The following is a 14,495-nucleotide window of genomic DNA, read 5'->3' as shown; positions in this document are numbered from 1 at the left end:
TCATCAGGTGGCGAGGTTGGGTATAGCTGCGACACATATCGGAGCCAGTGCATTGTAGTCGGGGATTCACCGCTCACCTGCGGGTGTGGATATCCTATGTGATCTAATGAAATAATAGTGCATGGAATCTCTGGTCAGAGTACGAGATGTACGTTGGAGAAGGAGTTCTCCAAATAGTACACGCGATGCCACTATTATAGTTATCAAATAGTTACCGAATTAATATGCAACCCTCGATGAACCAATGGTTGCAGATTCGATCGGGATATATGAGATGAAGGGACTGTACTGTACGTTAATCATAATCGACTGGTTCTTGCAGGCACTATCAGTGATACCTAGGGGATCATGGGGCGATGCTACTAGACGCTCTTACCATGATCCGATGGGTGCAATCAGAAATGAGTTCTGATATTATTGATCAAGGTGTTGATGAAAAGAATGGGGCTAACTAGGGTAAGCCCGAATAAAGGATTCTGTCCTGAATCACAAAGAGTTGTGAACCCACGGCTAGCTGTATCCCTGAACCATTGAGGGTCACACAAGTACTGGATTGTTTGTTCCCCTTGAGAGAATAAATTCAAGAAGTTGAATTTATATTATATAGTAAATTCAAGGAGTTGAATTTATGATAATTAAATTTTGAGAAAATAAATTCAAGGAGTTGAATTTATAAAATTTGAGAATTTAATTTATTAAACTCAAATGTTGGGTTTATTAAATATTAAATTTTGGAGGTGATGTAAATTCAAGTAGTTGAATTTATAATTTAAATAACAAATTCAAATGTTGAATTTATAATGTATTTAATTTATTAAGCTCAAAAGTTGAGTTGATTAATTAATAAATTAAAAATGGTGGATAATATGTTTAATGGACTTGTAGGGGTAAAATTCCAACATATTAAATAATTAAAGTTTTAATGGGCTTTGATTAAATTAATTAAACTAGTTGGACTAGTCCAATTAATTAAATCAAGCTCATTAATGTTAATTATGTAATTAAGTTATTATTTTATTATAAATAATACCTTGAAACCACTAAACCTAGCCACCAAAAGAAAAATTGCTTACGTGAGCCTCCACTCAATCAAAGGAAAAATCGGCCACCTCTTGAATTTTTTAGGGTTTGAGCTGTCTCTCATAATTTTCTCTCCTACGTAAAATCTCTTTCACATTCTCTAGTGAAATTTGAAAGAGGAGCATACTATCTAGTCGTGGACTTGATAGGAGGATTTCATCGAAGAAAGTTCGTAGGGAATCAACAAGAGCTAATCCGTTTTTATACCGGATTAGTTGGAGTCCAGTGATTTATTCACCAAAGGTATAATCTACTAAACATCCTATGCATGTTTAATTTGTTAAATCATACGAACGTCCAAGGCAAAATTATTTTGTTTTTCAAAATAAAATAAAAATTTTAAAACTTCCGGTGTGTTTGGGCGTATAGAAAACCAGATCCAACATATATGCTGCCCCTGTAGAAGTTGTCAAAACCAAATGAAAGTGAGATTCTGAGACCGAGCATCGATCTGTTGTTGCGTGGTGGTAATAGTCCAACTCAAAATTTCTAAACCACGTCGCAGCCCAAGCACTGCACTCCGATTTGGCAGCGGGATCGATTAGGGTTTGCTTCCATTATCCCGAGTTCTTCTGGCAGGCTATGAGAAGGCGGTTGAAAATGTTTGAAATTTCTGAATATGACCTCGAGTTGGTTAATTATGAGATCAATGAAAGAAACTTTTTTTCAATAATTTGGATTTTTTTTTTTGGTGTATATTTATTTTAAGTTTAATGGAAATTATTTTGATCTATAAATTTTTGGTTGAATTTTAAGTTAGTATGTTTATTTCGCAAATCATTTTTAACGATTGAGGTTGACACGTGAGATGATAGTCATCGAATAATAAGTTTTATAAGACTAGACAATTTGTCTTAGCTTCTATTTTTTTTAAAGAATTTTCAATGACATTCTTTGTGTGTGGTAAAAATTTATGATAATGAGATAACTTCAAAAAAAACATTACAACAACACAAACGTCAAACTTCGATCGATCACTTTATAACAACGTTTAATTATTTATCCCAATATTTTATGGTAAAAAATGCTGTGAGACGGTCTCACAAGTCGTATTTTGTGAGACATGTCTCTTATTTGGGTCATCCTTAAAAAAGTATTAATTTTAATTATGAATATCTGTATGATTGACTCATCTCACAGATAAAGATTCGTGAGACCATCTCACAAGAGATTTACTCATATTTTATATCATAGTGATTCTCGTTAGGCTTATATATAGACAATTAAAACATCATGACTTCTATCGAACTTTTTTGGGAAGGATTAATGATCACTTTGAATGGTCATCACTCCCATTTTTAGTGCTCCGTGAAATATGGGGCACTGTCTTATTATTTTCTTTTTTTAGTGCGATATCTTATTATTTTCTTGGTTATTCTACTTTTGGGTTTATTCCAAAAAACAGAGATAAATAAATAAATATTTTATTTGAATTTTTTGCGCTTAATGGTGATGGAAAACCGAAAGAAGTGAATTATATAGCTTAATAATCTTCTGTCTTGGTGTTTATACCTTCTTATCTATACTAATTTCACACACACACACGAATAAAAAAAAGTTAACTAGCAAATAAAAGTGATTTTATTATTAATTTTAAAAAAAATAATTTCAAAAATAATTTTGATGTTGATGTTTTTCAATATTGCTGCAAAACGACATGGGCAATAGCGGACGCAACAAAATTATTTTGCAATGTCTGCTTACAGTAGCAGCGGACACTGCCTCAGCTCGATTTCCTCAATTGTATCTTATGCTTTCAAAATCTATAAATCTCTCATTAGTTTGTTTCGTTATATTCAAAATCTTCACAATTTCTAAACTTATTTACCTTTTATTTCTTTCTTTCTTACACTTCTTCGGTCTAAATTTATTCTGTCAATTTGTTTAAACTTTCCTTCTATCCAGGGACGGATCCAGGAATAGAAGTTGGGGGGAGCTTGAACTCAATATGATAAGTTATATATTATTAAAAAAAATTTACATTATATCGTTCAACGAAGTTGTGCTCTACGAGATTTTAAAACATAAAATTCATCAATAATAGAATTTACATCAATATGTTTAGGTAAATCTCGTTCAATATAGAGTGTCAAACAATCGGCAAGAAAGTCATCCTCAATTTAATTGCGAAGTGCCGTCTTCACATGCTTCATTGCTGAAAAAGCCCGCTCAGTAGTGGCAGTAAACACAGGTAATGTCAAAACAAGATTAATGTTCCATTTTGAAAAAGTTCAAGTTATAATCCTAAACAAGAATAAAATAATTATTAAACAAATAAACAAGTAATAGTCAATCAACAACTCAACAACAAACAATCAAGAAACCACAAATCACGCACAGAGAAGCTATAAAAAACAAAATAAAAAATGTATAGCCGATTCTTACCTGGATTGTTGCCTTGCCGATGAGCAATTCGATTTCTTCGGGAGTCCGCAATTCTATTTTGTCGCTAAAGGGCTTGGGACTGGGGAGAGAAATTTTGTAGAATTGAGGTGGGGCGGATCAGAGTATATGGGATGAATTTGGTCTCATCCTTGTAAATGGACGGGACTTGATTGGACTAAGACATTGATGTACGACGGTTTTTGAAACAACCGTCGCTATTAGCAACGGTTTTTCAAAAAACAGTCGCTAATAGCGACTGTTTGAATTAAAACCGTCGCCGATACAGATCGGCGACTGTTTTACTACAACCGTCGCAAATATTAGCGACGGTTTCTGAAAAACTGTCGCTAAAAAAAAAAGTGGGCTGGGCTACAGTCCAGTACAGCCCATGCATAAATCCGTCTCTGCTTTTATCCGAAATTTCTTTTCCAAATGGCTATTAGGGCATCTCCAGTCATAAACCGCATCACCAGGTTTATTCTGTGCCACATCACTGCCACATCAAAAGTTAAAAACCTCATTATTTTTAAACCTTTCCACCCCAATCATAAACCCAAAAACACAATTTTTGTAGACCCCACTATCAAAAATAGCAAGAAAGAAAATGTAATTGTATAAATTGAAAGAAAAATGATAGTGTTGGGTAGAGAATGAGACTATGTCTATTTATAGCCAAAATGGAATAATTATTATTTTTATTATTTTTTAAATGAAATAAAAAAATTATGCAAAAAAAAAAAGAATCGAAATGCATGCAAAAAGGAATGGACAATTATATGAGTTTTTGTGGCCATATATCAAACTAAAGAAATAAAAAAAAAAACAAAAGTTTGGCACAACCTTTTATATTGTGGTGGGACCCACACAATAAAAATGATTTAAAACCATGGACCATGTTTATCCTATAAACCTTGAACCTACAATTCTCAATGCAAGGTTTTTTGTTTGGTAACGTTTATTTTATAAACCTCATGCCATGAACCTCCCATTGGAGGTGTTCTTATTGATGTGCTCTTATATTTTGGTGGTTATGTTATTGTCGGGAATAGATCGATCGAATAAAGTATTCTTTATATTAGATTGATACGAATATTATGGTCACTCACTTTGTCGGAGTTTGTTCAAGTTTGCATAAAATATTAGGAATCGAACCAACGAAGTTTACAATGAAGTTGTCAGAAAAATATTTATTAATAGAGAGATCATCTTCTGGTACACAATAAAAAAAATTCAATCTACATTTTTTAAATGGACGAATATTTGTTTTTTCGTTTGATTATATCATTCTGCAAATATATTTATAGCAAAGTATGCTCGAATGTTTGGCTATTGAAAGTCACAAGATGATGTTGTAGCATATGATGTGTTGCCGGTAAAAGCTATAGTTGAACCCTGTAATTATTGCAGTCTCCGCCACAAATGATGGCGTTTTGCAATATCCCTTCAAAATTCCATCAACCATATTATTATTGAAATTATTTTTAATAAAAAAAAAACCCGACAAAAACCCCGTCAAAAGACAAATAATACCAACAATCAAACATGCAAGAAAAAGTCTTTGTTTTCACACGCACTTTTGCCTCGTCTATTGTTCTCCACCTTCCCATGTTGTAAGAACATAAGCCTAGAGAATCAACTTAATTCTATATTTGAATCCAAATATTCAAGAAATGGGGAAACCTAACCCCCGCAGAACCTCCACCGGCAGCACAAACTTAGCCTCATGCACTCTCGCCGCCATCTTCTTGATCTTCCTCATCATTATAATCTTCATTATCTACTTCACAGTCGTCAGACCCAAAGAACCAAATCTCACCGTCAACTCCGTTCAGGTCCCCTCCTTCTCCGCCGCGAACGCCACCGTCAGGTTCACCTTCTCCCAGTACGTCACCGTCAGCAACCCCAACCGCGCCGTTTTCACCCACTACGACAGCTCCGTGCAGTTGCTCTACGGCGGAAGCCAGGTAGGTTTCATGTTCATCCCCGCCGGGAAGATCTCCGCTGGCAAAACTCAGTACATGGCCGCCACGTTCTCTGTTCAGCCGATCCCGTTAATGCCTGCGTCAGCTGGGACGAGGGGGGAGGTGGGTCCCACCGCGACGAACGGGCCACGGTTCGAGCCGAGCATGGAGGTGGAGTCGAGGATTGAGATGGCGGGTCGGGTTCGGATCCTGCATTTCTTCAATCACCACGTGGTGACGAGGGTGCATTGTAGGGTTGCCATTGGTGTTGGTGATGGATCTGTTTTGGCATTCCATTGTTAGTCATTTTCTTTCATTTATTTTTCCTTTTTCAGAATGGTCACCCCTTTTTTAATTTAACCAAAAGGAAAAAGTTTTTTCCTAAAAAAAAAAATTTAAAATCGATGGAACTTGGAAATATTGATATTTTTCTTTATTTAAATTGCAAATCTTTAATTTTCTTATTCACATTTTTCAAGGTGATAAAATTTATTGTAGCATTCTGGAGATTATAAAAAAATAAAAAAAAACTCATAATTTTACGATTTTACCAAAGACAAAAACGTGTGTGAGATGGTCTCACGGGTCGTATTTGTGATACGAATTTATTATTTGGGTCATCCATGAAAAAATATTACTTATTATGCAAAGAGTATTACTTTTTATCGTGAATATCGATAGGGTTGACATGTCTCACAGATTAGGATCCGTGAGACGATCTCACATGATACTCACTATTTACCAAAAATAATAGCTAACGATAATAATTCAATTATGAGAGTAAAATCAAAGAATGAAGCAAGAAATAAGACCATATAATTGCTCCCTATTACCAAACCCGAATGAACATTATTGATACCTTATCTTATTCCATGTTATTAGTCAAATATTATTTATTAATTTTTGAAAATATATTTGGAAACTTGCTTAAACATATAGTATTTAATCAACATCTGAATGGGTTCACCTTATGCAACATTAGTCTCGTGAATTGAGATATAAATTCCCGGGAAAAAAATCCTTTCATGATAAGTTCGTCTTTCGTTACCTTGAATTCTCTATTTTATATGTTATTCAATGTTAAATTTGTAACAATAATGATTTTTCAATATTGGAAAAGGCAAAAAGTTGTGTACGGTCTCACATGTCGTATTTTGTTAGACGGATCATTTATTTGAGTCATCTTTGAAAAAATATTACTTTTTTATTCTAAAAGTATTACTTTTTATTGTAAATTATCTGTAAGGTTGATCCGTCTCACAAATAAAGATTCGTGAGATCGTCGCTATTCGATCGAAAATAGGATGAATCTTTTTTTTTATATATAAAAGAAGTGGTAATTCAAATATAATGATTTTAATTAACTATTCCTAAACTATGATCGGATCCTTCTCGACAAAAGTGTTGTATTTTGATCTTTGATGAAAAAGGGCCATAAATTAGGGCAATTGAACCCGTATTTTGTGGTAGTGGTGTTCTTTGCACGGTTGAAAGTCACAGAAATTTGCCCCACCCCCTCGGGATTGGAGTCAAAAGATTTTACTTCTGTTTTTTTGACGGGAATAAAAAGGGATTCCATGGACATATAACCAAATCCATATTTATAATATTTTTCAAAAATAATAATATTGAATGCTAGATTCCATATTTTTAGTTGGAGTCTCTAAATTTGAGATTTTGATGTCAGATAAACTACGAGATATCGATAATTCTATTTCTATATTGATAAATCATTTTTGGGCCAACACATACACCATATGATAGGCTGATGTGGGAAGTGAGAAACGTAATTTATCGATGGAGTTGTTAAAATGAGTTAGGTCTATAAATTTAACCAGTCGCGCCACGTCAAAAAAGTGAGTTGGATTGACAATTTCGTGATCTGTATAAATATAACTAAAAATTTACGAGTTGATTGTCTTGTCCCGTCAAATAAGTACGTTGGATTTGTAATTTTCCAACCCGGCCAAATGAAGGACGGCCTCGTCTCGCCAAATGACGGTCTGCAAACCGACCCACCCCATTGACCTTTTTTTGACAAATCTATCTACTTGTATTTGTACCTATTGAATTCACTAATGGATAAATATTTACAAGTGCACTAGACATTTTGATCAAACTTGCTCGTTTGACATGGATGTGTGCTTTGAGCAAATTTTGTAGACTCCCATCGCAATTCGCAATTCGTATGCCGTTTACAAAAATTATCAGTATTTTATTTCATTTTATCATTACTATATAACCTTGGACCTTGGTAGCCATTATACCAACAATAGAAATTATACATTTATTTATAAAAAAATTTAAAAATACTAACGGCTGCTCGTGTTGTTATTTATTCATTCAAGCTTTCCCAAAAATCCTAGACAAAAACTTGTATGAAACGATCTCACGAATAACATTTTGTGAGACGGATCTCTTATTTGGATCATCCATGAGAAAATATTACTTTTTATGCTAAAAATATTACTTTTATTGTGAATATTGATAAGTTGACTCGACTCACAGATAAAAATTAATGAAATCGTCTTACAAGATACTTACTCAAATTCCTAATAGCAGTCACAAGGCAAATTTTGATTTTAAATGATAAAATAGTAAACACAGTTTTAAAATAACAAAAGTCACAGATAAAAATTAATGAAATCGTCTTACAAGATACTTACTCAAATTCCTAATAGCAGTCACAAGGCAAATTTTGATTTTAAATGATAAAATAGTAAACACAGTTTTAAAATAACAAAACCATAAACGCTGAACCATAAATTTAGTTCAGCCCAACGTACTCCAAAGGTCAATTGGAGTACTGCAAGCAAGAATCAAAGAAATACGATTACCCAACAAATAAGCCAACCATACACAGAAAACTTTTCCAATTTCAATAGAACAAGATTATATCTTGGTCGCCAATACTCAAGCAAGAATCAAAGAAAGACTATTTTAAACCAAAGTCCACAGAAGTTGTCACACACGATAGTTAATAGTGAAGACGACCCCTCACCCATGGCACGGCATGTTGACCACCTCCATTTCTCCTTCGTCCATTGTTCTGTTTGGATAACACCTTCATCCTCTGCTCCTTCATGTTAGCAAATAATGAGTCTAATGTTTGAGTCCTCTGTTTGGCCACAACATTTGCTTGATGCGCCGGTTTCTGCAAGCAATTACACAATAGAGTCGACTATTCACAGATTTGAAAATTCAGGATCCCAAATTCAAATTGTATTGCAGCAAATCCCAAATGAAAAGATTAATGATGAAAGACAAGACTTGAAAATATGCAACAATGTGAATGTTTAAGGATATGCAGAATTATACATTCACAGTGAAGCCACCTCCAATGGAAGCATTCTTAACTGGTGGGGCACCAACCCTGCAATACATGGAACAAAGTATAATTGGAAATAAAAAATGAAAGTAATAGTACAACACTAACCAGGGTATCGAGGACATCCAATATCATGAGACAAAATTGGTATGGCAGTCAGATATCATGATAGATGCAACCTTGCAGCTTAAACCAACAAGAGCAAGATAAACCATACCAGAATCAAAGGTGGAACTGATATCTTTTTATTCATTAAAAAACTTGTGTTCTGACCAGCATATAAAGAAACACTCTTCAGGAAGCAGGAAAAAAATTCCTCCCTAAACGGTCTGATATGCAAATGACTCGTAGGAACAGTAGATCAAGCTTGACAAGCAGAACGGAACCACCACGAGAAGTACCACAGCTTAAACTGGCTTTTCAGCATCAACATTTACCAATAACATGAGAAAATTCAACTGGACTACACATGCTGCTCAAGCTTCGTGAAAAATAGCTTCACAAGCTAAACATGTAACCTCCAAAATGCGCCATCTAATTCATTATTTTGTGTATATGTTCCCAAGCTCAAACGCCACTACAGCTTATGTTCACAACCATTAGTTACCACGGCAACAACGATTCAGAACCCAAACCATCCAAGCAATGCCAATACGGAACGGAAACTATCAAACAACAAAATAGCAACGAGTCTAGAAGATAATCGTCCAACATGCAACACACGGGCAGCTTCCTATAGGCACCATATTAATCAACTTAATTTTCGGCCCCAATGGGACAAGTTTGTTGGCATACAAGTTTCAAGCAAAAGGACCTATTTCAAGCATCAGAAGTTAGCATATGATACAGAATCATCCGTGAGAATACACTGCAAACAAGGTCACATTTCTACGATGTTGCGTCTGTCATAGACCTCCAACAAAAAATATTGATATACTGAAGTATGAACTTCATATTCAGTAACAAACCAAATAATTGCACCATGGCATTGACTCGATACCGTATGCAACTCTGTTAGTCAACAGTTAACTTTCATACATGTAATTTATCTTCCTCTTAGTCAATGGAAATCAACTCCCCCCCTCCATCAAAAGCCAACTCGACATTTCCTAAACAGGTGAATTAGATGAATACCACTTCCAAAAGATAATCTTGCCAGAATGAGCATGCTTCACATGTTGACAATGAACATTCAAAGGCACCAGACGATGCCCTTACACCCAACAGCATGCTTTTGAAAATAGACAAGTAGAGTGGCACACCACAAAATGAACTAACCAATAATTACCTGCACCAAACCAAAAAAAATAAAAAATCAGATGCAATAACCATGCATTCAAAAGAATTATAATAGTTATTTTCAGTAACAGCCTCTGTAAAATAGGGAACACAAATTACCTTGGTTTATTAACATTGAAAGTCCTATTTCTGTTAAAACCTCTATTGCGAAGAGGCACAGCAGCAGCCTTTCTAGCAGCCTCAGTTGCCAAAGGAAACTGGTTTCCCTGAAAGTTTGACCTCCTCCGAGCAAGAGCTCCCTATCAAAGGAGAATAAGAAATTAGATGAACCATTTGTATCATAGAATAAATAACTCCTAATGAATCTAGCTGATGGGATAGATTTCTTCGGCCATGTTTACCTGTCTAAGAGAGGATCTGGTATCCATAAACTTTCTTAGTCTTGCTGGTTTATCTTGGGTAGCATTGTTAGCAAACTTTTGATTCCGATTCTGTTGTATTCGAATTAGAAATTATTCAATCCAGATGTTAAAACTTATATTGTCAGCAGAAAAACAAAAAGGATCAAGAAAAAACAAAGATGGAATCTCACTGAAACTCTTTGCTTCTTAGGCTTAGCATCATTAGTCTTTGACATTTTAATAATATCATCTGTATCAAAAGTAATAGCCCAGGACATGAGCAACATAATAATAGATTAATAGTTTTACGCAAATAACTGTAACAAAAAAGCTATAAAAAAAAGCATACCCAACGTCATATCCATTTTCTTCTCTGCGAGTGCAATAGTTTCACTACTGATGGGCTTAGCTGCCATCTGAAAGGGAAAAAGGAACCGTCAGGAAAAGAGGATCATCATATACATGCTCAAACCAGATTTCCTAAGACGCTCACAAACATATTACCATAAGCATCAAGCGAAGTGAAATTGCGGGAAAATATAAAAAAAGGCGGGGCTTTTAAAACAAAATCGTTTACATAACATTTTCCATCACTCAAGACAAGTTTTTTCATTAAAAAAATTACCAATTTTCCTAGCACTTCATCTTCATAACAAATTTTCAAGAAAACTACAATAAAAACCACATAATATCGCACTTGTTGAATCCAGGATTCCTTCCAAAAAACTACCACAATTCCGAAACACAAAATATTTGGAACTTCGAAACATTGCTAAAAGGGTGAAAAATCCCAATTACGTAGCTATAAGCACAAATCATAAAAACATCGTAAATATGAGAGCACACGAACAACAAAGAAATGAATATAGGCACGTAAGATAAGAATCAAACTTCGAAGATACAATTACCTGATAAACACCTAAGAGAATGAATTCCGGGAAGAAAGTTTAAAGAAATTAGGGCAAGGGTTTTCACACATACGAATAAGATATCGAAGAGATTAAAAGGTTCAAAACCTGTAGCTAGTCCACCGACCGCATCGGTCGAACGCAATATATATATATATATATATATATATATATATATATATATATATATATATATATATATATTTGATTTATGTTTAAATGAATATCAAAATATTATTATATAAAGAGTGTGTCTAATATGAGACCGTCTCACGGATCTTAATATGTGAGACGGATCAATCCTACCCATATTCAAAATAAAAAGTAATACTCTTAGCATAAAAAATAATACTTTTTCATGGATGACCCAAATAAGAGATCCGTCTCACGAATATGACCCGTGAGACCGTCTCACACAAGTTTTTGCCTTATATAAAATACCGAAGGACTATAATACAGTTTTGATATATAAATTAAAAAATAAATGGAAAAAATGAATAAAAAACCAAATAAGAATTGAACTCACAACTTTATGTCTCAGAAATAAAAACTATATCCTCTAAAATACATGTGGCTTACATTAAAGTTTTAACACTTTATTAATATATATAATTATTAAAACATATCATGATAACAAAAATTAATTACTCAGTTTCAAACTTAATAATATATTATAGATTATTAAAACAGACTATGATAGTAAAAGTTATTTACTCTGAGTATCTCAAACTTAATAATATAATATAAATATATAAACAAATGAAATTGAGATATTTTGATTTTACGATAATTAAAGTCTCTGCGGATAGATTTTTTTTTTAAAAAAAAAAAAACAAAATAGACGGGTGTGAAATTGAGATATTTTGATTTTACGATAATTAAAGTCTTCGTTGACAGGTTGTTTTTTTTTAAAAAAAAAAAAAGGAATGTCCAAACATTATTTAATAAAAAAAAGGGAATATCCAAACATTATTTAATTTTAGTTATTTTATTTGATCGAAAATTTAAAATATCTGCTCATAAAAAATAAAAATTAATGGAATATCCTACGCTATCAAATTCTAACATTTGTGGATATGCAATTCTATAAGGGCCAGTTTGGTAGGCAGTATTAAGTTTGGATTGACTATTAGTAGTTTGTTTGCTTTCACTTCTATATTTCAGATTGATTACTTCATTGATAGTTTCACTGTTCTTGTTGGACATTAATATCATGAATTTAAGCCCGATTAAAACAATCCTGGTACACCAAAAAATTTTAATGACAAAAACACCCCTGAATTTACATACCCAACTTGCAAGTGGGTTTTCTTCTCGTCATTCTCCCACTTTCTTTCGCAGACTGGTGCCCTTGACCACTGTTGAAGACGTTCGAACTCTGCAGGGGACAATCAAATCCTCATTTCAAACGTAGATCTGAATTAATTCGAAGGTCATTGGAAGGTAAATGATGAATAAATTGTATCTTCGTATCTACGGTTGATCGTTGATTTTCGTAGGTGCGGCGTCACGCCTTTTCCCGTGGATTTGCCAAAAATTTATTGTTGTCTGTTTTTCTTTTTGTTCTTCAAATGCATTGTCGAAACGTGGATTGCAAATTTTTTCTTTTGTTGTGTGTGTTTTTTTATTTTGCTGGTAATAAACTTTTTGAAAGCAACTACAAAAAACGAGGAACTTCTCTTACAGTGTAGTAGACATACATATGTTTGTATATTTGTGATGTTGTGCAGACGACCGAGAAGATTGAGTTTTCAATTGGGTTGTGCTCTGCCGAAGAGAAGAACGTAGGTTTGGGGAGGGGAAAAGATATTGGGAAAGAATAAAGTATACGATGGAGGGTATTTTGGTCATTAGTATGTCTATCATGAATTTATCAACATTGTTAATTTCACACCACACATGCTATTACATATCTCTCAAATTTAATATCTTATCCTATCAAACATTTATCAATCAAATTATTAATCATTCACTTATCACATCCTACCAACCAAGCGAACCCTAAAAGAATGACAATGGACCGAAATGGTACGATTCAACGGATCTAATAACGGGTACGGGATGGGTCTCGGAAGAGTGAAGGGCAAAATTAAGAAAGGAAAAGAGCAAATTTTGATGACTTATTTCATGCTCAGAAGATTGAAGGGCAAAATTGTAAATACGATGTAGAAGATCGCCAATTTTACGCTCAGAAGAGAAGAGAGTTTCTCCTTCTGCTTGGAAATTCATGATTCTCAGACGTGCTCTTTCAGGTGAACAAAATTCATGATTTTAAAATCAGAAGAGAAACCGCTTGGAAATTTTTCTCATACGACTGTCTTCCGACGATTTTGGTATATATGATAGATCTCTCTTCAACCAACTATGTAAAAATTGTTGATTTTGAAGCCTATGATATGTATTGTGTGAAATTCGATTTAGGTCTATCTAAATTCTAAAGCGTGAAACCTGCTAATCTGTCGTGCGCTTCTTCTGGTGTTTAGTGAAATCCGATTTAGGTGATTAATCTTTTCTGAAATCTTTTCTCCCGTGAGTTGCTGAAATCTTTTCTCCAGTGCAATTTATTTTTCTTATAACGTTGTTGTAACGATCATGGGCCATTAGGCTGAACCAACAAAGACCTCGGCCCATACCCACACACCACTACTGGTCATGGGTCGTTAGGATGGTCCAGCATGTGCCTCGGCCCATGCCCATGCACCGCCACTCACAGAATATCCCACTCCTGGAAAGTGGTTTCTTTCGTCTTCCCCAACACTTGAACCTAAGACCTCCAGGATAAGTACCTAGATTTCCAACACTTAGGAATCTAGGTACTTATCCTGGAGGTCCTAGGTTCAAGTGTTGGGGAAGGCGAAAGAAACTACTTTTCAGGAGTGGGATATTCTGTGAGTGGCGGTGCATGAGCATAAGCCGAGGCCCATGCTGGACCATCCTAACGACCATGACCAGTAGTGGTGCGTGGGTATGGGTTGTTAATTCAGCCTGATGGCCCATGATCGTTCCCACTCCTGGAAAGTGGTTTCTTTCGCCTTCCCCAACACTTGAACCTAGGACCTCCAGGATAAGTACATAGATTCCTAAGTGTTGGTACCAGTTGAGCGAGGCCCATGCTGGATCATCCTAACGACCCATGACCAGTAGTGGTGCGTGGGTATGGGCCGAGGCCTTTGTTGGTTCAGCCTAATAGCCC

The 14,495-nt window shown here is 34.6% G+C and overlaps 2 protein-coding genes across 2 annotated transcripts; one reads left to right on the top strand and one right to left on the bottom strand.

Annotated features, from left to right (window-relative positions):
• Positions 1-4,981: 4,981 nt before the first annotated feature.
• LOC140807862 (uncharacterized) lies at positions 4,982-5,894 on the top strand. Its single transcript, XM_073164823.1, has one exon. The coding sequence runs from the start codon at positions 5,136-5,138 to the stop codon at positions 5,727-5,729; it is 594 nt and encodes a 197-aa protein (XP_073020924.1). The 5' UTR covers positions 4,982-5,135; the 3' UTR covers positions 5,730-5,894.
• Positions 5,895-8,264: 2,370 nt separating this feature from the next.
• LOC140807378 (uncharacterized) lies at positions 8,265-11,445 on the bottom strand. The gene is made up of 7 exons (XM_073164205.1): positions 11,303-11,445; positions 10,744-10,810; positions 10,586-10,644; positions 10,395-10,484; positions 10,153-10,292; positions 8,745-8,799; positions 8,265-8,580 (listed from the first exon to the last, which is right to left on the bottom strand). Exons 2-7 carry the CDS (start codon positions 10,808-10,810, stop codon positions 8,404-8,406), a joined length of 588 nt encoding a protein of 195 aa, XP_073020306.1. The 5' UTR covers positions 11,303-11,445; the 3' UTR covers positions 8,265-8,403.
• Between the last annotated feature and the right edge of the window lie 3,050 nt (positions 11,446-14,495).

This window comes from Primulina eburnea, chromosome 12, assembly GCF_022965805.1.
Source record: "Primulina eburnea isolate SZY01 chromosome 12, ASM2296580v1, whole genome shotgun sequence".
Taxonomy (NCBI): Eukaryota; Viridiplantae; Streptophyta; class Magnoliopsida; order Lamiales; family Gesneriaceae; genus Primulina; species Primulina eburnea.
This window is presented reverse-complemented; position numbering and strand designations above follow the sequence as displayed.